The sequence below is a fragment of the Typopeltis vanoorti genome, chromosome 5, assembly GCF_054136105.1.
Source record: "Typopeltis vanoorti isolate ZY-2024b chromosome 5, IOZ_Tvanoo_1.0, whole genome shotgun sequence".
Classification (NCBI taxonomy): domain Eukaryota; kingdom Metazoa; phylum Arthropoda; class Arachnida; order Uropygi; family Thelyphonidae; genus Typopeltis; species Typopeltis vanoorti.
The window spans coordinates 129718993-129742505 of record NC_143553.1 but is presented as its reverse complement, the minus strand read 5'-3'; the positions used below and the strand labels follow the sequence as shown (position 1 = coordinate 129742505).

Below are 23513 nucleotides of genomic sequence, written 5' to 3'. Positions count from 1 at the left end.
TTCTATTTATGATAACATGAATAAACATTCTTTCATATAACAATGTTGTTATATAACATAATTGTTACTGAAATTTCTTTCAGTAATAATGACGTCCTATTTTTAGCATTACAATTGTTATTTTAGATTTAGGATCCTGGATTAACTACAGTCCTGTTTATAGTTACTCTTAGAGAGGAAGGTTCCGTGGGTCGAATATGTGCCTTCAATATGTTTAGGATTTTTAGAGACCATTATTATTCAGATTGGGGTGGTTGGTAATAATCCAGGTTTCCTTAAATTTGCATTCATACCAAGTTTTGGTGGGATGTAGACAAACAATGTGCTTTTCCAGTCAATTCTATGTAAGGTGTTCAGGGCATGATCAGAAAGGCCAGTTTCACTATAATTATTATATTTAATGTGTCGTTTATGTTCTTTTTGTCTAATAGGAATTGTGAGTCCTGTTTCCCCTATATATGGTATGTTATAGGTGCAATAAATACGGTATACTCCATGCAGGGCCAGCGGGGGGGAGTAGGTCTTTGGATGAGTTGAGTAAGCTTTTTAATTTTGCAGGAGGTTTAAAGGTGGCTTTGAGGTTGTATTTTTGTAGTATTCTGTTTATTTTATCTGATGTCCCTTTAATGTAAGGAATGGTTATAGTTTTATTGTAGTCTGGTTTGTCTTTGCATTTTATTGAGGTCTTGTAGAGAATTTTGTTAATAGTGTTTTGGCTGTACCATTTTTTTTGAAAAGTATTGCTGATAACTTTAAATTTGTCTTTCAGTGTATGTTCACTGAAGCAGATCTTCAGAGCCCTGTTTTTTAGAGTATTAATGACACCTAGTTTTTGTGTGTATATATTGGCCAGTATGTGTTGGTTTCCTGTAAACAGCGAAGGAAAGATTGCCAGAAGGAAGACATGTGACAAGTGTATCTAGAAACGGAAGCGTGTTCTGTTTTTCAATCTCAGTTGTGAACTGTATGTGTTTGTGTTGTTTGTTTAGGTGGCTAAGGAATGTGTCTAGTGTCTGACGGCCATGGGACCAGATCACGAAAACATCGTCAACGTATCTAAGCCAGACATTGGGTTTTAAAGGAGAGGAATCTAAACCATATTGTTCAAAATGTTCCACATAAAAGTTAGCAATGGGGAGGGGGAGATAATGGCTGTGCCTTCTTTTTGTAGGTAGAAAGTGTTTTGCCATACAAAATAACCAGAACGTAATACATGAGCAAAGAGCACGTTGATAACGGGAGGGAATTTGTTCTGTAAAAGAAGGATTGTGTCATTGATTAGAACATTCGCAAAAGAGGGCAGAGACGTCAAAGCTGACTAATAAATCATCTTTTTCTAATGTAATGTCTTTGATAATGTTTATGAAGTGTTGTGTGTTTCTGATATAGGAGGGGGAATGACCTACCAACTCTTTGAGTGTTGGTGCTAATTTCTTAGCTAAGTGATAATTCAGGCTATCTATCCCTTCGACTATTGGGTCCATATCTATGTGAGGAAGAATTTTGCAGATGACATTTCTTCCAGGTTCAAAGAGATTCCAAAGCATACTGCAAATGTTGAGGAGGAGTGGAAGCTGTTCAAAACAGCTGTCACTGCCTCTGCACTCTCATGCTGTTGCAGAAAGTGGCTCGGTGTGGCAACGGGCAGTGAGAAAAGGACACCTTGGTGGAACCAAGAAGTCCAAAAAACTGTCCAGGCAAAAAAGGAGTCCTAACATGGCTTAGGGTTAGGTCACCTGAGATGCGTTTGCTGTATGCTGAGGCACTAAAGATAGCAAAGCAGAAGGTTTGGGAATCCTTTGGAGAAAGATTAGACTCATCCTATGCAAATGCAAACAAAGTATTCTGGCAGACCATCTGCCACCTTTTAGGGAGGAAATCATGCACAGCAAGGGCAATTAAGGCCTCTGATGGTGCACTTTTAACAACCGAGAAGGATATCCTCCACAGATGGAGGGAATACTTTGAGAGCATTCTTAACCCGGGTGGCCCAGCAATTGTGAACATCCAAGAGGTGCAGATAGGGGCAATGACTAGTCTCACAGCAGACGAGGTTTACTTAGCAATAAAATCGCTAAAATAGGGCAAGGCTGCTGGTGATGATGAAATTCGGCCAGAAATGCTAAAAACCTTAAATCGAGACGGTGTTTTCTGGCTGACATGAGTGTGTCAGGCTGCTTGGATATCTGGACGAGCACCAAAGCAATGGCAGACAGGCATAATAATACCAGTCTTTAAGAAGGGAGACCAGAAGGATTGAAGTAACTATCGTGGCATCTCTCTGCTCAGCCTGTCTGGGAAAGTGTATGCTAAGTGCTTGGAAAGACGGTGCAGGAGCATAGTCGAGTCAACGAGTCAAAGTTCCAGGAAGAACAATGTGCTTTCGTCCTGGTAGAAGCACAACTGACCAAATCTTAACTTTAAGGCAAGTCTTTGAGAAATCTTAGGAATATGCCAAGAATGTCTACACATTTTGTGGACTTGGAGAAGGCATATGACCAGGTTCCTTGGGATAAGCATTGGCAAGTAGTACAGGAGTATGGCCAATTATTAGTTGCCATCAAGTCCCTGTATGAATGCCCAGAGTTTTGTGTCATGGTAAACAGCACAAAGTCTGAACCTTTCACAGTCTACGTTGGCCTCCGCAAAGGGTGTGTTCTGTCACCCATCCTTTTCATAATATTCATGGACTGGATTGATAGACACAGCTGAGGCAGTGAGTGTGTCAGAATTGGAAGATGTAGCGGTGGACATCTGCTTTTTGCAGATGACCTAGTTCTGCTTAGCTTTTCCACAGATGACTTCCAGCGGACCCTGGATAGGTTAGTAGCTGTTTGTGCAGACGCCGGAATGAAGATAAATGTGGACAAAACTGAAACATTTGTGGTCTCAAGACAACCATCCCAGTGCACTCTACATGTAAGTGAAGTCCCAATGAGGCAGGTGGAGAAGTTTAAATACCTTGGGTCCATATTCACGAATGATGGAAAATGGGACGTAGAGGTAGATACTCGAATTGGCTTAGCAAGCTCAATATTGTGGGAGCTTTGCCGTTCGGTAGTATTGAAGCGGAAGTTAAGCCAGAAGGCAAAGCTGGCTGTCTTCAATACAGTCTATGTCCCAATCCTCACCTATGGTCATGAGAGTTGGGTAATGACTGAAAGAATGCGGACACGAATCCAAGAGGCTGAAACGAGATTCCTTCAAGGGGTTGCGGAGCTGACAAGACTTGACAGAATCAGAAGCTCTACAATTCGGGAAACCCTCAATACTCAACTGCTGCTTCTCTGTGTTGAGATATCATAGTTACGTTGGTACGGGCACCTGGTCAGAATGCCACAAGAGAGGCTCCCTCAGCAGGCCCTCTTTGCCAAGCCAGAGGGTGGGAGGCCACGTGGAAGGCCAAGGACTCGCTGGATATATTATATCCAAAACCTTGGGTGGGCACATTTGGGAATCCGACCAGAACACCTGAGCTTGGTGGCAGAGGATCGTGACCCACTGGAAGTTCCTCTTGAAGCTGTTGCCAACACAACCCAATTAGGAAAAGTGGGCCTTGAAGATGTATGTATGTCTCTGATAATGTTTATGAAGTGTTGTGTGGTTCTGATATAGGAGGGGAGGAAGACCTACCAACTCCTTGAGTGTTGGTGCTAATTTCTTAGCTAAGTGATAATTCTGGCTATCTATCCCTTCGACTATCGGCTGGAGTGGTGTGTTTTCTTTGTGTATTTTCGGTAGCTCATAAATTCTTTGGGGAATGAGTGTAATGCAGAAATACTTTTTTGACCATATCTTTGGGCCATGTGGTATATGACTTAAGTAGTTTCTCTGTTTTCTTTTTTATTCTACTGGTTGGGTTGTAGTTAACGAGTTGGTATTTATTACTGTAGTATGTAACTCGTTAACTATAACCCAACAATAGAATTATTAACAATCAAATCCTTTATCAGCTGGAAGCCAATTAATTTAATCCGTAACTAAAACAGATTCAGTATGTAAATTAATAGCAGGATGCCTTGCCAACATCACCTATCCATAAACACAAGAAATGGAAAGGTTTGGCGAAATTCCATATCGTGTCTGCAGACATTTGACAGAATCTGAAAAAAGATTCACCAAATTACTACTCTTAAAAACTGAATTGCCCCTCTGGTCACTTGCAATGTGTCATAGGAATGGATTCCTTCATATGTCCCCACCTTGTTAAAGGTTCCAAAGGATACATACTTTTGTTCATGCTGTTTCTCCTAGTCAGAAATGACCAATAATAAATAAAAAATAACATTAATATCATATTCTATTCAGTTTGACAATGAAATCTCTATTCCTTATTTTTATTTGACAAAGCTTGCAGTGATGCAAGGATGATTTTGTCAACTATATTGTCACCAAAACACAATCTTGTCTTTTTCTCATCATCATCAAATTCCTGGCATGTACCCTCAAGGGGTGTACAGGATATGATAGTATTACATGAAAAATTTACATCATTACTAACTTCCTATCTACAATTTTCCTCCAAATCATTCTGTTACTTGTCAAGACCCCAACATTACCGAATCTTATATTTCTATCGTCTAAGGCACTTTGTATCCTATCAAACCACCTATATCTTCGTCTTCCTCTGGGACGTTTTCCTGCCAACTTGGCATAGAACACTTGTTTTGCTAATCTTTCCTCGCCCATTCTATTTAAGTGACCATACCACCTGAGATTAGCTCTGCTAATGCATTCCTGGATGCTGACAATGTCATGTTCTTTCCTAATATTCTCGTTTTTAATATGATACTGCCATTGATTCCATCTGTTCATGCCTCTAATCTTTCTCAGGACTCTCATATCTGTGGTCGCTAGTCTTTGGTCAAGTGTTTTACTTCTGACCCAGCTCTCAGATCCATAAGTTAAAACTGTTTTGAATACAGTCCTACATACAGCTAATTTAGTGTTCCAACTAATTTCTCTCTTATTCCATATGAATTTATTCAACTGACTTCCCACCATACCAGCTTTGCTGATTCTGTTGTCTATTTCCATATTTAATTTACCATCTTCAATAAAAATCGTGCCTATTTAGCTGAAATGTTTTATTTGTTCCACAGGTTCTCCATTCACAACACAGTTGACATTTTCAATGATTCCTCCTATTTTCATTGTCTTTGTCTTTTTATTGCTGACCTTCATACCATATCTATTACAACAGCTACTCAATTTAGTCAGAAAATCTTGCAGACTTGTAGTGGATTTATTTAGAAGTATAACATCGTCGGCATAAAGCAAAGATCTGACATTAACATCTCCAATTTTGATATCATGTTTAATACCACTTTCCTTCATAATGCGATTCATATAGATAATGAATAACAGAGGGGATAATGTAAATCCTTGTCTCACACCAGATTTAACATTAAACCATCTTCCTGTACTTCCTTCAATTCTAACTGCTGACTTACAACTCAAATAAAGACTAAGTATTGCTCGATATAATGCCCCATTGACACCATATAACTGTAGGGTATTGAATAGCTTCTCTCTTGGCACCTTGTCATATGTCTTTTCCAGATCGACAAAACTTAAATACAGATCTTTGTTATATTCCCATGCTTTCTCGACTATTTGTCGTAAAGTGAAGATCTGATCCTGACAGCCTCTATTTGACCTGAATCCAGCTTGTTCTTCACCAAGCTTTTCTTCCACAATTCTTTTCAACCGTTTCTCAAGTATACTTGCATATATCTTACCAGGAACATTCAGTAGGGATACACCTCTGTAATTTTCACATTCAGTTTTATTTCCCTTTTTATATATGGGTACTAGAGAGCTCTACTTCAATCATCAGGAATTCGTCCCTCTGTCCAGGAGGGACGTATTCCCGATGATTGAAGTAGAACTCTCTAGTACCCATAATTATTCTGAACTATGCAGTGCAGCCACTGTAAGACTGTTATACCACCATACTTCAGCATTTCTAGTCGAATATCATCTACTCCTGCTGCCTTTCCACATATCAAGCCTTTGTTGGCTTTTTCTACTTCAAGTATGGATATGTATTCCTGACTGTTTGCCTGTTGAGTGTTTTTTACCACTGTGCTGTCATCACTGCTTGTTTCATTTAGCAGTTTTTCAAATTAATTACTCCATACTTCAAGGATATCTTTTTCTCCCGTTTTCATGTCACCTTTATCATCTGTAACTCCTTTTACAGCACTCCTTCCTCCATTCCTAAGCTTCTTCAACAACTTCCAGAATATTTTGCCACCTTCTTGATATTTATTTTCTATGTTCTTGCCAAAGTCCTCCCATGACTTTTGTTTACCCAGTTTTACACAGTATTTCACTTTCTTACATTTGTCTCTGTATTCTCTAAGAGCACAAGCTGACTTATTTGCCAGGAACTTTTGATATGCTTTCTTCTTTTCCTTCACTGCCTCTCCAACACGTTCATCGTCATTCACGCGACATCGCGTGATACGACATCTCAACGGTCGGTCGATCACGCGTTATCGTGTGGATGCCACCAACTAAGTGGGAAAATATTAAAAATTTTGGACACCACATGAAATCCCAATTTTCAACTTGGCAAAGAACGTTCATTGCCAATCACGCGTTATCGCGTGGACGTTTCTAACTAAATAAAAAAAATTTGGCCACCACACGAAATTCCAATTTTCAGCTTGGCAATGAACGTGTTAACTTCCTGTGTCCACCATGGAGTTCTGATTTTTCTATCCTTGCAGACAACCTCACCACATGCCTCTCTAGCTGAATAAATCAGGGTTTTCTTCAAGGCTTGCCACCGAATCTCCAAAGTTTGGTTCCTGTTCTCAAAATATTTCATTTTTTCTTCAATATTCTTTGTGTATTTTAGTCTACAGTTCACATCTGAGAGCTGCTCAACTTTTATTTGCTTTAAAACTTTCTTACATGTCATTCTTTTCAATATGAAATTCAATTTTATCCTGCTCAAGACTAAATAGTGATCACTTCCAATTTCAAATCCTCTGTACACTCTGGTGTCCTGCACAAGGGAGAAAACATCACTATCAACAATAAATAGTCAAATGAGAGTTTTTCTTATTTCTTGCCTCTTCTCTCCATGTGAATTTGTGCAAATTTTTATGTTGGAACATGGTGTTAGTAATAACCAGTCCATGTCCTGAGCAGAAATCCAACAGATATTTGCCATTATTATTAGCTTTGCTCTTTCCTTGATTGTCATTTCCTGAATATAACATTTTGTATTTATTGTTCAGAAAGATGTCACCAGTTTTGGTCTTTTTTGTTTCAGTCAACCCTATTATGTCGATCTGGTACTTATCTAATTCCTCAGCTAGCTCCATTTCTTTGCCATTCAGGCTTCTTATGTTGATAGTACCGATCTTTAACTCTGGTGATGTTGAGTTGGGGTTTGTTTTCAGATTTTTCCAGTAGCTGACTTTTCGCTGTTCGCCCTGGTTCCCTGGCAAAAACCAACACGGACCTTGTTTAACCGGGCGACGCCCCAGCCGGCATGAAATTTTGTCATGTTGTAACATCATTTTGTATTTTGGTTTAACCAATAGGAATACAATTTGTTCCGCTAAATCCCAAATTGCCAGCCCATCCTCGTTTGTTCACTATCCAGGTAGATACCCAACACACCACGAGAAGGTGAGGATTGGACATTAGGTCAGAAGCCCTGGTCGGTTCTCTGCATTCCTTTAAAGGCTATGTGGAGGTCTCCTCTCAGTTATACAGCTTTGACCATTAAGCACCCCATGTCTTTTTCTTTTTAAAGTAATTCACTATGAGTAAATTTATATCAACTTTAATAATTAACCAGATTTGATTTGTAAATAAAAACAAAACTGAATGATTCTCTAACATGGTCACTGTCTATATGGTTGACAGTATCTTCAGGAAGATTTTTAACACAAACAAAAAAAACTCATTCATTTCCCAAGAGCCATTATATCTATGGAGTTGGCAAATAAGTTCGTTCGGTTTTTCAGAGTGGAATGAAACACATTTTATTTAATATATATAATACATACTAGTCAGTTATATATTGACTCTCTTTATCGATGATCTCTTGCCATCTGTCCACCAATAGGAAAACATTGCAAAGGTTTTTCCTGTTCAGAGAATTCTGCAACAATCGGAAAACATCCCAGCCAAGACATAACAATTTACTCCGAGTTGTTAACGATGTGTGGGGTCTGGCATTGTCGTGGTGAAAGACAACTCCTTTTCAATTTGCCAATTCAGGAAGTTTTGTGCTAATTTAATGGGCCAGTCGCGTTAACTGTGAGCAATAGACAGTTGAATCAATCGGTCTGCCTGATGGTAACACCTCGTGGTGGACAACACCTTTATAATTCCACCACACAGAGAGCATGATCTTCTTTGGGTGCAATCCTCCTTTCGAGGTTGTTTGTGGCGGTTTGCTCTTGTGCCCCCCATGATCTTTTATGTACCACGTTATCGTACATGACCCATTTTTCATCTCCCGTAATTATCAGCTTCAAAAATGGGTCATTTTCTTGGCGACGTCGCAACGAATCGCAGATGGATATGCGAGCAATCATTTTGACCACAGCAATTCATGCGCCACCCAAACATAAACATATCCCAGCTTGTGCAAATGGTTTTCAACGCTGGTATGGAATATGTTCAGTACTGCAGCAATCTCCCACACTGTTTTTGATGGATTTTTGTTGACGATATCCTTCACAACACTCGAATCAACCTTGGTTGGGTGACTGGTGCGAGGCACATCACTGATATCGAATTCTCAAGAACAGAATTTGGCAAACGCGTTCTGTTAAGGCACCATCCCCATATACGTTGCATATTTTTTATGGGCCTCTGCAGTTCATTTGCCTTTTTTGAAATAAAAAAAAGCAAAATATGCCCATAATGTATGTTATTTCCTTCTTCTTCTACTTCCTAACATGGAATTTAGGCCAAGTAGCCTGTTCCGGTCTCATGCCATCTCTTTCTTGGTCTTTCGATTCTTCTTTTTCCATTTTATTTATATCTGAATAATATTTTTGGTAGTCTGCTGTTGTCCATTCGATTTAAATGTTCTAGCCATTTTTGTTTATACTGTCTTATGTAGTAATTAATTGGTTTTATTTTCAGGGATTGTAAGATTTCTTCATTTGTTTTGTGGTCCCACTTGGTATATCCAGCTGTTTTTCTGAGGAACTTCATTTCTGCTGTTTGAATTCGTTTTTCATCTTTCCTTTTCATGGTCCATGTTTTGCTTCCATATAGTAGAGTTGGTTTTCACAAGACATTATATATAGTCCGATTCTAGTGTGTGTTTTGTACTAGCGATGGCTTAAATATATTATTTCTTATGCCATTTACTTTGACAAAGTTTGATATTTTAGAATCTATGTCTTTTTCTTCTTCATATGATAGATCACATTTCCAAGTATCTGAAAGTGTTTACTTTTTCTAGTATTTTATTATTTCCTTCCATTTCTAAAAATATGTTACACACACACACATACAACTGAAGTAGGCTGAACAAAAATTCACTGAAAGGTTATGTGAAATGTTGCATTTGAACTGTGCAATAGTGTTACGTGGTAGTGCAATAATAGCGACAGGTGAAAAGGCGTAAACTTGTACTAAAGCATAAACTGAACGAACTTATTTGCTAATCCAATATAAACTGAAACATACTGAATTGATAGTTTATGTATAGCTCTAGGCATATCACATGCAGTCTATACAGGGTAATTCAGAACTCTTGGGCCAAACCTTAAGGGGGTGATGGAACACACCTAAACAAGCAATTTTCATCATACAATGCATGTCTGAACTCAAGCGGTGAAGCGCTGGGGGTTAGCAACTACTGTGTCAAGAAATGAAGAAACACAAGAATGACAGAGAAAATCTGAAACAATTACAGAACATAAATTAAAGAATTTTATTGAAGAAATTACAGAAACTGCTCAAACGAGTGACTGCCAACATTAATGCAGGCTTCACACCTTCGCCGTAGTGATTGGTGTACATTGGCAAAAACACCAGATATTTCTCGTACAGCGGCCACGGCAATAGAAATCCTGGCAATAAGGTCCTAATTGGAATCAATGGGGCTATCGTAGATCAGGCTTTTCATATGGCTCCCATAAGAAAAAGTCCAGACATAAGAGATCAGGCAATCGAGGCGGCCAAGCAATGGGACCACCCAGACCAATCCATCATCCTGGAAATGTTGCATCCAAGGCGTTCCGCACATCCACCCTGAAATGGGGTGGCACTCCATCGTGTTGGAACCACATACGTGTTTGAATGTTTGCTGGAACAGGGTTCAGTAATTCTGGCAAGACTTCTTGTAAAAATACAAGGTACATTCTCCCATTCAGTCGTGCTGGCAAAAGGTATGGGCCAATCAAATGGTCATATAGGATTCCAGCCAAACATTTATGGAGTAATGCCACTGGTACGAATGTGGACGTGTGGTGTGCAGATTTCTGCTCACCCACACATGATAATTGTGGGTATTAAAAATGCCCTCATGTGTAAAGGTGCATTCGTCAGTGAACAAGACATGTATATCAAAGTCTGGCTGTACTTCAGTCTGCTGCAGGAACCACTGTGCAAAATCCACACAAGGCCGTAATCTGTAGGTGTCAAGATGTGCACTCTCTGAGCATGGTAGGGGTGTAATCGTTCGTCTCATAGAACTCACCACACCATCGATTGGTGGAAACGTACGGCATTGGAAATTGTTCACATGCTACATTTGGGACGATCTGCAATCCTACGTAGAATTTCCTCTGTACTCACACTTCCTCATACTCCTTGCACGCCCCGTATCCCGCTGACAAAGGAGCCCATTTCACACAGATACTGGTGCAATCACTGAAAAGGTTTTACGATCAGGCACACGTCTGTTCGGAAAGCACTCTCGGTACAGTCTTTGGGCTTTCCTCGCATTCCTGTCCGTAGCTCCGGAAATGAAATGCATGCCAGCCTTCTCCTGATTTGTGAAAGAATTCATCCTTTTTGCACTCCAAGGTAGAAATAACGACAACTGCAAAAACCAGCGCTTATAAAGTGTTCACTGGAAAGCGCCCTCTAGCGCTTCACCACTTGAGTTTGGACCATGCATTGTACAACAAAAAGTGCTTGTTTAGGTGTGTTCTACCACCCCTTAAAGTTTGGCCCTAGAGTTCTGAATCACCCTGTATGTCATAAACTCTATATGGCATAGGAGAGGTTGTGAATATTACATATACTAATTAATGAAATAAATATGCACATATAAATAATTAAACAACGTGTTTAATCAATCCCATATTTTATCTCAGTCACTGAAACATCATCAGAGAATCAATATTAAAATTGCAATAAGTGGAAAAGATTAAACAAGAAGGCTAAAGTCCTGGGGGGGGGGCATCCTCTATGGGTGCTGTTAGCTAGCCTTAGCTGTGTTGAGCCTAAGAATTAAAGTTTCTCATATCTTAGGAAGTTTTAAACAATCATATTTATTAAGATTAAGTTAGTTTTTAAATCTGCTACTGATTCTAATAGAAGAAAACTACTATGTTTCACCACAACAAATATAAATTTAAAAGAATTTTTTTAGAATCAGCAGCAGATTTAAAAAACTGACCTAATCTTAATAAATATGGTTATATAACACTACCCAAGATTTGGGAAACTTTAATTCTTAGACATCTCACACAACACAGCTAAAGCTAGCCAATACACCAATAGAGGGTGCTTCTCATACAACTTTAGGCTTTCAGTCTAATCTTTTCCACTGATTTTCTGCAATTTTGCATATGTTTTTGCAATTTTATTAGTTTTGCTGCCAATGTCTCAATAACTGAGACGAAACATAGGACTGATTAAGCATGTTGTTTAATTATTTCTATGCTGTATTTATTATATTAAACCTCATGATTTCAAACCAGCACATAAGTTTAAATAGTCAAAGTACAAGCCCTTGGTTTCTATTTAGTGCACTGTGTAAATGAATGACCTCAGAAAATTCCTTGGACAATCTGATAAAAAAAATCCTCTTCTAAGTGAGGCATGGAGAAAGCATGACAATTGACCATGTAACATTCTGTAAGGATGTGTGCTGCAAGTCTGCTTTTTTCTTCTCTCGTTTTCAACATGTTACATGCCATGATAATATAAAAAGTAATATCACAGCATTATAGAACATTTTAAGGAGGTGTTCAGGTTACCCTGACAGCACTACATGAATAAGTTCATATAGTGCTGTCATATCAACAATTTTCCTCAAATCAGTCTATTATTTATGAGAACTCAAATATTGGCACATCTGACATATCGTGCTTCTAAATAAAGCATTTTCAACCGAATCAATCCACTTAGGCATGGGTCTTCTTCTTCTAGTCCTCTTTCCTGCTATCTTAGCATCAAAGATAGCAGGAAAGAGGACTTACATTAGTTCTTTACATTAGCTCTACTGACACATTCTTAAATGCTAATAATGTCGAGTTCCTTTCTAATATCTTCATTTTTAATATGATACTGCCATTGATGCCATCGGTACACTCCCCTGATTTTTCTCAGAACCCTCATATCTGTGGTCTCTACATTATTTCTAACCCAACTCTCATATCCATAATTTCTAACTGTTTGAACATAGTCTTGTATACTGCCAGTTTTGGCTAATTACTCTCTTATTTCATAAATTTATTCAGCTGGATACCCAGCATAACAGCTTTGCTTATTCTGTTGTCTATTTCCAGATTTAATCTGCCATCTATATCTATACTAAAAACGTGTTTAAATAGTGAAACAAGATTTGACTGAAGATTTGAAAATGCAAAAGATCTGTGTAAACATGGTACCAAAAATTTCATTGATGATCAAAAAAATTGCACTGCAATGTTTCAGAGGAAATACTGCACCTACTTCAAACCGAACCCAGTTTTCTAGAATAGTATTATTTCTGGGGATGAGAGCTGGATTTTTCAGTACAATCTTGAAACGAAAACATTCAGATTCACAGAAGAAAAATTCTCTAAGACTGAAGAAGATGTGCATGAACAAGTTCAAAACGAAAACCATGATTGTCATCTTTTCTATAACCATGGCATGGTCCTCAAGAATTTGTATCTCGTGGAGTGACTGTAAATCACTAGAAAAAGGCATGAGCGAGCAAGTACAAACTGAAAACCATTATTGTCATCTTTTTCTATAGCCATGGCATGGTCCACCAAGAATTTGTACCTACTGACTCATCTTTACTACAAAGAAATAATAAAACAAAAAAAAACAAAAAAAAAAAAAAAACCTGAATAGTTGCGAAAATGTGTCTCACAAGTGCATATACAGAGGGCAAATGACTAGATCTTGCATCATAATAATGTGGCTTCTCATTCTGTGCTGTGAGTATTTTAGTCAAAAAATGAATTCCAATGGTGGCTGCTCCACTGGAATTATTATTTTTTTTTTTCTAAGTTAGTACCTCTGTCATAAGTATCAATGTGAAATTGCAAGTCATTCTATCGAGTAGTTTTTTTTTATATACAGCTATTTGAAGCCAAAGTGTTGTCTGTATCGCTTGAAATGGATAAAATTGATCATTTGGCTATCAAATTCTTTGTAAAAGAAGATTTAAACTCCAAAAGAAATTCATTCGAAGTTCATAAAAGTTTATGGGCACTTTTCTCCTTTGTTTTCAACAATTAAGAAATGGGCTGTCGAGTTGAAATTCAGCCATACCAGGCTTGAAGATGATCCACATAAAGGACGTCCAAAAAAGTGTAAGACCAGAAATCATTGATCAGTGCACGATATGGTATTGGATGATTGGTGAGTCGAACTGTGTGAAATTACTGACATTATAGGCATTTCAAAAGAACGTTATAAGATATATTTTGCATGAAAAATTGCATATGAAAAAGCTTTGTGCAAGGTGGGGGCCGCTCAGATCAAAAACCGTACTCGCATGAAAATCTCTGAACAGTGCTTGGAGCATTTTAACAAGAATAAAACTGATTTTGTGCGTTGATTTATTGCTATGGATTAGACTTGGATTCACCAGTACGTGGCAGAATCCAAACAGCAGTCAAAACAGTGGACAGAAGCTGGTTGTTCAGTGCCAAAGAAGAAAAGGTCATGGCATCGGTGTTTTGGGATGCTAAAGGCATTTTGTTTATTAATTATCTTGAAAAGAGTAAAACAATAACTGGGGGAATATTATTCCGATCTTTTAACCAGACTAGACGAAAAAATTTGTGAGAAGAGACCCGGTTTACAGAAGGAAAAAAAATCATCTTTCATCAGGGCAATGAACCTGGCCCCACAAAGGTGTTTTGGCAATGGGAAAATTAAGGGATCTGCACTATGAATTGTTGGAACATCCACCTTCTTCCCCAGATTTGGCTCCCTGTGACTTCTGTCTCTTCCAAAACTAAAATTCTTCCTCACTGGTCAGCGTTTTTCTTCGAATCAAGAGGTGATTGTAGCTGCAGAGGGGTATTCTGCAGATCTTACTGAGAACCAGCTACAGGGATGGGATAATGACACTGGAGCATCGCTGGAATAAATGTATTAATCTTAAGGGAGATTATGTTGAAAAATAAAAATAATTTTGAAATTATAAAGTCGTGTTTTCATTGTTAGGCTGAGAACTTTTCACACTGCCCACATATTATATAACTTTTTTCTTTTGAATAAGCTTAAGAACAAGATGAAAGGTACCCATTTTGAGACTGTAGAAAAATTCCAAAGAGTCATGACAGGGGTCATAAATGAGTTAACAGGATTTTATACAAATTTTGTCTCATTACTTTTCTGCTAGACTGGAGACCACAGATATGAGAGTTCTGAGAAGATCAGGAGAGTGAACACATGGCATCAATGGCATTATTACATTAAAAATGAGGAAATTAGGAAAGACTAACTTGACATTGTTAGCATTGAGGAATGTATTAGCAGCGCTAATCTCAGGTGGTATAGTCATTGAAACAGAATGGGAGAGGAAAGTTAGCAAAACAAGAGTTCTTTTCCAGGATGGCAAGATAAAGACCTAAACGAGACAAAGAGCTAGGTGAAGTGATACAGAAAAGAGTGCTCCAAAAGACAGAAATATAAGATCTTTTTCATATAGTACTATCAAAATCATAAATCATTATCATAAAATCCCATATCATTATTATCATTATTAAAAATTTCCTGATATCAGGAGATTTATGATAACAATGACCATAAACTTTCAGGGTGACATATATCTGATTTCATGCTGCCAAGACATACTTCCTGACGTACATATAAGTCTGAAAAATGAAATGTGAGGCAAGTCCCTCATTGAGATCCCACACACAGAAATGTTTGTTGATTAAAAGATATATATATATCTTATGAAATCATGATCATAACAAAAAATCAAAGATGTACTATGACTATTCAACCATGCAATTGCCGCAGGTTTACAAGAAAAAGATAAAAAATAAAATTAGAAAAACTATCAAGAACCACAGTGTTTTGCTGCACCAAAGTTGATCTAATGACGAACTAAAATAAAACATTACAAAACTAGCAATAATATTTTCAAATAGAGTGAAACCAACCTATTTTCATCCAAAAGGTAAGTTTCTATAATTTCCTTACCATTCTATCTCTCAAAGATACCTGCACAAAGAATACCATTAAATATAGCTGTAGAAAGTTTTTTCATTTGGTTATAAAGGAAGTTTTACATGATAAGAAATTATATTCTTGTTTAACACTTTGCGCCCTACTGATGTAAATATACATCGATTACGGATGAACCCAGAATCTCAGCGATGTATATTTATATCACTTAATTAAAAATTCCAATATATAAAAAATTATAATATATGCTTGAAATTCACTATCAGACTACTGTAGTTAAATTTGAACTTACAGCTTCATTATCCATGAGGATGGTTGACTTTTATAAATAAAAAAAGGGAACATATTAGTATATATTAGTATATAATAAATTTAATTTAATCCTTTATCCAAGTGTGAGCAAACAAAGTTTGCATCTGAAAGTATCTTCAGGACTGGGGTAAGGTGGTACAACACTAGACAACTCGTTGCAAAGGTGGAGCAAGCTCACAACACTCCTATCTCAGTATCTCCCATAATGCAAAACACATCTTCTTGTGGATATGTATAATGTTATGCATCAAGGAGAGAGCCACTACCCAGACTAGTTTCGACCTTTATTGAGGTCTCTTCAGTGGGAGCCAGGCCCGAGTGGAGATACCAGCCAGAAGCATTAGCAAGGTCATCTCTACCTACAGGAGTTGCCAAACAGTGCACCACCTTTTTACTAAATTACTCTGGATTTAGAGAAAGATGTTGAAAGTGTATTTTTCACTTGGTTAGACTATAATAAATTTAGTTTAATCCTTTATCCAAGTGTGAGCAAACAAAGTTTGCGCCTGAAAGTATCTTCAGGACTGGGGTAAGGTACAACACTGGGCAACTCGTTGCAAAGGTGGAGCAAGCTCACAACACTCCTATCTCAGTATCTCCCATAATGCAAAACACATCTCCTTGCGGATATGTATAATGTTATGCATCAAGGGGAGAGCCACTACCCAGACTAGTTTCGACCTTTATTGAGGTCTCTTCAGTGGAGTGGAGATACCAGGCAGAAGCATTAGCAAGGTCATCTCTACCTATAGGAGTTGCCAAACAGTGTGCCACTTTTTTTATTAAATTACTGCTTTATTAAATTATTAAATAAAAAAACATCTTTTTATTAAAAAGATGTATTTTCACTTGGAAAGGTACAATCACACGTGTTCATGTTTATATTACATCGCACCGTCATAACTCTGGCTGCTCCAATCTAAACAATATAAGGGATTCATGACTCTCTTCTTGTGACCTGAGAGATCAGTTTCAATTTCTCTCTCACCATGGACAGACAAGAGTGGTGCCCAAAGTAAGGGTGTAAAACGATTCTTGAGTGAACGCAAATTAGAACAAATGCTCAAAGAAATACTTGATAACAAAGGATCTGAATTAGATGACTGGGCAGATAGTGATCCAAACAAGAGGAAACAGATCTCCCCACAAATGTGAGCTCCGATTCAAGCAACAGGTGATGCTGAAAGTTTATTTATCACTAGGTTTGACTATAATGAATTTAGTTTAATCCTTTATCCCAGTGAGAGCAAACAAAGTTTGCGCCTGAAATCCTGAAGATATTTTCAGGCGCAAACTTTGTTTGCTCTCACTGGGATAAAGGATTAAACTAAATTCATAACAGGTGATGCAGAACTTCGAATGAGGGGTGACCAAATTCGAGGCCGTCCAACGAGTCATGGCATTTCAAAAACTGAATTGCCCAATTCAATAATTCACCACTCGATTTTTTGGCCAATAGTGGATAATTATAGTGATGTACACCCCCATGTAAAATGATGTTTTCATCATAATAATAACGCGCATAAATTTTATTTATAATTTTCATTATTTATGTAGCATCTAAGCAATATTTTGACTGAATTTTTGAACACTAAAGAAGTAAATAATAAGTAGAAAATAAGTAAAAAAAAATAAGTAGAAACTAATAAAAAATTAACTTTTTTTTTTTTCAAAACCTTCGATTTCTTGGAACCCGTTTCTGGAGCATATACCACATGTATAACTAAAATTTTTGTTCCAATTAATTGTCAAAGATGCTAACTAAAAGACCAATCATAATTATTTGGATATTCCATAGAAATACTGTACAGAAATTTTTTAAATTGAGCTAAAAATGGTCAGGACACAGGGTTTTTTAAGTCCCAGTAGGTATAGGACTCAAAGTGTTAATCCTTTATCCGAACCTACACAGGCAAACAAAGTTTGCAGTAAAGTAGCATGTGTAAACATACCCACACAAACGTCACCAAATATAGTACATTTAATGGCCAACTGTTATAATTCTCTGACAGGCTACTGTAGTCTGATACAGGAGCATGTTAGAGATCAGCTTCTATAAGGATACGGGAAACGCAAGAATTCAAATTTTTCTGGAATTGCTCAGAGAATATTATTAAATGTTTAAAAGACAAATACTCAGAGAAACCATTAGAGGTTATTAATACTTGACTAAGGACAAGTATGTCAGAGGCCATTTGTGAACCATGCAAGGTTGCCAAATCTCTTTCATTCCTTTCTTAGCAGAAAGGATACATTCATCTTGTTAATCTTTTAATTCCTGAATACACAGGAAACTTCTGAAGAGTTGGAGCATTTGTTTTAAAAACCATTTTTCTTGATACAACCACTGTCTATACTACACTAGTTAATCTTCCAACTACACAGCACCACTATCTACACACTACACTGCTATCCATCAGATACAAAGATCACTATCTGTCCCCACTAATGGTATTTTTATTCTGTAAATGATATGCCTGATTTAGCATTCCATCATATAATTTTCTTTTTGATTACTATAAGATGAAATGTTAATAAAGAAACTTATAAAATTCCGATATGTTTATAATAACAAACCTTCTGATTTAGTTCTTCCATCTGTTTTTCCATTCTTTCAATGTTTTCACGAGCAATTTTTAGTTCCCTTTCTTGGCGATTCAGTTTAGCCTCATACTGAGATTTTAGAGTTGTTATTCGCAAAGCTTCTTCCTCTATAAACAAAAATTGTAACATTTATAGAAAGGAAATTCTCTTCTTATACACCAAAACGTTTTTTGCAGCACATAAATCGTTCGGTAAAAGATAAGCTATAACTATTCAATATGATATCATATATAAAATATAACATATTGTTACTACAATGTCAAAAAAATACAATCATAATAAAAAAAATAATATGAGAGAGGCACAGAGACCAGAAAGTCCCAAAAATCTCAGCAAAATTTAACCACCAGATGCTCATTTATCATCATCGGGCTGGCATATCAGCTCTCCAACGAACAGGCTGCATGTTTGCCTACACTGGATATCTATACTTGTGATTGTCTTTAGTTGAGAGCGATGGATATCATCACTCAGTGTGAGATCACTGCCCTGCTTGGAGGTCTGAAGTGACTAAAAAAATACACATACACACACTTAAGGGTCAAAGCTGTATAATTGAGAGGAGACCTCCACATAGCCTTTAAAGGAATGCGGAGAACCGACCAGGGCTTCTGACCTAATGTCCAATCCTCACCTTCTCGTGGTACACCCTGTTGGGTATCTACTTGGATACTGAACGGACGAGGATGGGCTGGCAATTTGGGATTTAGCCGACCAAATTGTATTCTTATTGGTTAAACCAAAATATAGAATGATGGTACAACGTGACAAAATTTCATGCCGGCTGGGGCGTCGCCCGGTTAAACAAGGCCCCCGTTGTTTTCGCCAGGGAACCAGGGCGAACAGCGAAAAATCAGCTACTGGAACAAATCTGAAAATAAACCCCAACTCAACATCACCAGAGTTAAAGATCGGTACTATCAACGTAAGAAGCCTGAATGGCAAAGAAATGGAGCTAGCTGACGAATTAGATAAGTACCAGATCGACATAATAGGGGTGACTGAAACAAAAAAGACCAAAACTGGTGAGATCTTTCTGAGCAATAAATACAAAATGTTATATTCAGGCAATGACAATCAAGGAAAAGAAGGAGTAGCCATAGTATTCAACACAAAATACGAGGCTAATCTTCTTGAATGGCAGTCAGTCTCAAGTAGAGTAATGTGGGCAAATATGAGAATGGGGAACTGGACAATGAGACTTATTTGTGCCTATGGTCCCACAGAAGGTTCTACTAAGGTAGAAGTGGAGGAATTTTTTGACGCTCTAGAAAAAGCAACTGACACAATGAAAAATGAAAAGTTGGTCCTTGTTGGGGATCTAAATAGCAGAGTAAGAAATGATTGTCAGACATACAAAAATATTTTGGGAAAATTTGGAGAAAAGAGCAAAGCTAATAATAATGGCAAATATCTGTTGGATTTCTGCTCAGGACATGGACTGGTTATTACTAACACCATGTTCCAACATAAAAATGTGCACAAATTCACATGGAGAGAAGAGGCTAGGAATAAGAAAAGTCTCATTGACTATGTTATTGTTGATAGTGATGTTTTCTCCCTGGTGCAGGACACCAGAGTGTACAGAGGATTTGAAACTGGAAGTGATCACTATTTAGTCTTGAGCAGGATAAAATTGAATTTCATATTGAAAAGAATAACATGTAAGAAAGTTTTAAAGCGAATAAAAGTTGAGCAGCTCTCAGATGTGAGCTGTAGACTAAAATACACAACGATTATTGAAGGAAAAATGAAAGAGTTTGAGAACAGGAATCAAACCTTGGAGATTCATTGGCAAACTCTGAAGAAAACATTGATTGATTCTGCCAGAGAGGCATGAGGTTGTTTGTAAGGATAAAAAAATCAGAACTCCCTGGTGGACACAGGAGGTTAAAGAGGCAGTGAAGGAAAAGAAGAAAGCATACCAAAAGTTCCTGTCAAATAAGTCAGCTTGTGCTCTTAGAGAATATAGAGACCAATGCAAGAATGCTAAACACTGTGTAAAACTAGCTAAACAAAAGTCATGGGAGACTTTGGCAAGAATATAGAAAATAAATACCAAGAAGGTGGCAAAATATTCTGGAGTTTGTTGAAGAAGCTTAAGAATGGAGGAAAGAGTGCTATAAAAGGAATTAGAGATGATAAAGGTGACATGAAAACGGGAGAAAAAGATATCCTTGAAGTATGGAGTAATTACTTTGAAAAACTGCTAAATGAAACAAGCAGTGATGACAGCACAGTGGTAAAAAACACTGACCAGGCATGCAGTCAGGAATACATATCCATACTTGAAGTAGAAAAAGCCATCAAAGGCTTGAAATGTGGAAAGGCAGCAGGAGTAGATGATATGCGACTAGAAATGCTGAAGTATGGTGGTATTAAAGGCTCACAGTGGCTGCACTGCATAGTTCAGAAAGCCTGGACAGAGGGACGAATTCCCGATGATTGGAGTAGAGCTCTTATAGTACCCATATATAAAAAGGGAAATAAAACTGCATGTGAGAATTACAGAGGTATTTCCCTACTGAGTGTTCCTGGCAAGATCTATGCAAGTATAATTGAGAAACGGTTGAGAAGAATTGTGGAAGAAAAGCTTGGTGAAGAACAAGCTGGATTCAGGCCAAATAGAGGCTGACAGGATCAGATCTTCACTTTACGACAAATAGTCGAGAAAGCATGGGAATATATCAAAGATCTGTATTTAAGTTTTGTCGATCTGGAAAAGGCATATGACAAGGTGCCAATAGAGAAGGTATTCAATATGCTGCAGTTATATGGTGTCAATGGGACATTATATCAAGCAATACTTAGTCTTTATTTGAGTTGTAAGTCAGCAGTTAGAATTGAAGGAAGTACAGGAAGATGGTTTAATGTTAAATCTGGTGTGAGACAAGGATGTACATTATCCCCTCTGTTATTCATTATCTATATGGATCGCATTATGAAGGAAAGTGGTATTAAACATGATATCGAAATTGGAGATGTTAATGTCAGCTCTTTGCTCTATGCGGATGATGTTATACTTCTAAATAAATCCGCTACAAGTCTGCAAGATTCTCTGACTAAATTGAATAGCTCTTGTAATAGATATGGTATGAAGGTCAGCAATAAAAAGACAAAGACAATGAAAATAGGCAGAATCATTGAAAATGTCAACTGTGTTGTGAATGGAAAACCTGTGGAACAAGTAAAACATTTCAGCTATTTAGGCACGATTTTTACTGAAGATGGTAAATTAAATATAGAAATAGACAAGAGAATCAGCAAAGCTGGTATGGTGGGAAGTCAATTGAATAAATTCATATGGAATAAGAGAGAAATTAGTCGAAACACTAAATTAGCTGTATACAAGACAGTGTTCAAACCAGTTTTAACTTATGGATCTGAGAGCTGGGTCAGAAGTAAATCACTTGATCAAATACTAGAGACTGCAGATATCAGAGTCCTGAGAAAGATTATAGGCATGAACAGATAGCATCAATGGCAATATCATATTAAAAACTAGGATATTAGGAAAGAACTGACATTGTCAGCATCCAGGAATGCGTTAGCGGAGCTAATCTCAGGTGGTATAGTCATTTAAACAGAATGGGCGAGAAAAGATTAGCAAAACAAGTGTTCTCTGCCAGGTTGGCAGGAAAACGACCGAGAGGAAGACCAAGATATAGGTGGATTGATACGGTACAAAGTGCTTTAGACGATAGAAATATAAGAGCTGATAATATTGGAGTGTTGGCAAGTAAGAGACTGATTTGGAGGAAAATGTAGATAGGAAATTAATAATGATTACATGGCAGGAATTTGATGATGATGATGATGACACACAAAAAAAAAATATACTTTATCTACTCTATAATATAAAATGATATCTTTTTTTGTAACGTTTTTTGAAACATTTCGAAACTCAGGGCTACCCTGAGTGTCTAGTCTTCAGAATTCAAGGAGAGTAGGCCTACCAGTCCGGAACTCAGGGGGATTGGGCACCGTAGGGCAACCCCCCCCCCCCTTTCGAGTCTTTGAAATTTAAGGTGAACCGGCGCATCAGTCTGGAACTTGGGGTGGGGGGGGGGGGGTCCCCTCTTTCGAGTTATCAAAAGTTCGAGTCATTAGAATTCAAGCAGAACAGGCCTACCAGTCCGGAACTGGGGGGGGGGGGGGGGGGGGGCACAATATATATATATATATAACAGAATGATCATTGACTCGGTTAACATACATAGTTTTATGAAAAAAATTGAATGACTAGAACCGAGATTTAATTAGAATGGTTTTAATATAAACACACTACTAGTTTCGGCCTGTAACAGCCTTCTTCAGGTGACATTATAAAAGAAAAAACACTAAACATTGAGGGTTAAAAGACTATGAACAACATAGACAGTCTTTATACATAATTAGCATTAAAACGTTAATGTCAACGTTTTAATGCTAATTATGTATAAAGACTGTCTATGTTGTTCATAGTCTTTTAACCCTCAATGTTTAGTGTTTTTTCTTTTATAATGTCACCTGAAGAAGGCTGTTACAGGCCGAAACTAGTAGTGTGTTTATATTAAAACCATTCTAATTAAATCTCGGTTCTAGTCATTCAATTTTTTTCATAAAAAAAAAAAAATATATATATATATATATATATATTGCAAATACAAACAAGCTCACAACCATCTACAATTCCCAGGAGTGTACAAAATCATGTGTGACTGCGGGAACAATACTATGGACAAACTGAAAAATCCATCCTCCTACTTCTAGAAGAACATCAGAGAGACATTGTCTAAAAAAAGAACTAGAGCAAGTGCCCTGTCAAGCCATGTACTATTTTCAGTAAACACAAATGATGAAGGCCATCAATATGAGATAAACTGGACAACAACCTCAATCCTCCATACATGCCGTGACGAGATGGAGCGACGCATAGTCGAGTCTGAGGAAATTGTTATGGACCCTCATCACATAAATAATAACCTCAGCTAAAATCTACCGGACTCTTTCAGCTCTGCTATCCGATATTG

The 23513-nt window shown here is 37.5% G+C and overlaps 1 protein-coding gene across 3 annotated transcripts in view; it reads right to left on the bottom strand.

Moving 5' to 3' along the window:
• Nucleotides 1-23513, bottom strand: part of LOC150106811 (nucleoprotein TPR-like) — an 826699-nt gene that overhangs the window by 240234 nt on the left and 562952 nt on the right. For all 3 annotated transcript variants that reach the window (XM_090393327.1, XM_090393328.1, XM_090393329.1), the window contains exon 37: nt 18475-18608. In XM_090393327.1, coding sequence (XP_090249453.1) covers nt 18475-18608 — 134 coding nt within the window. The remainder of the gene's footprint in view (nt 1-18474; nt 18609-23513) is intronic.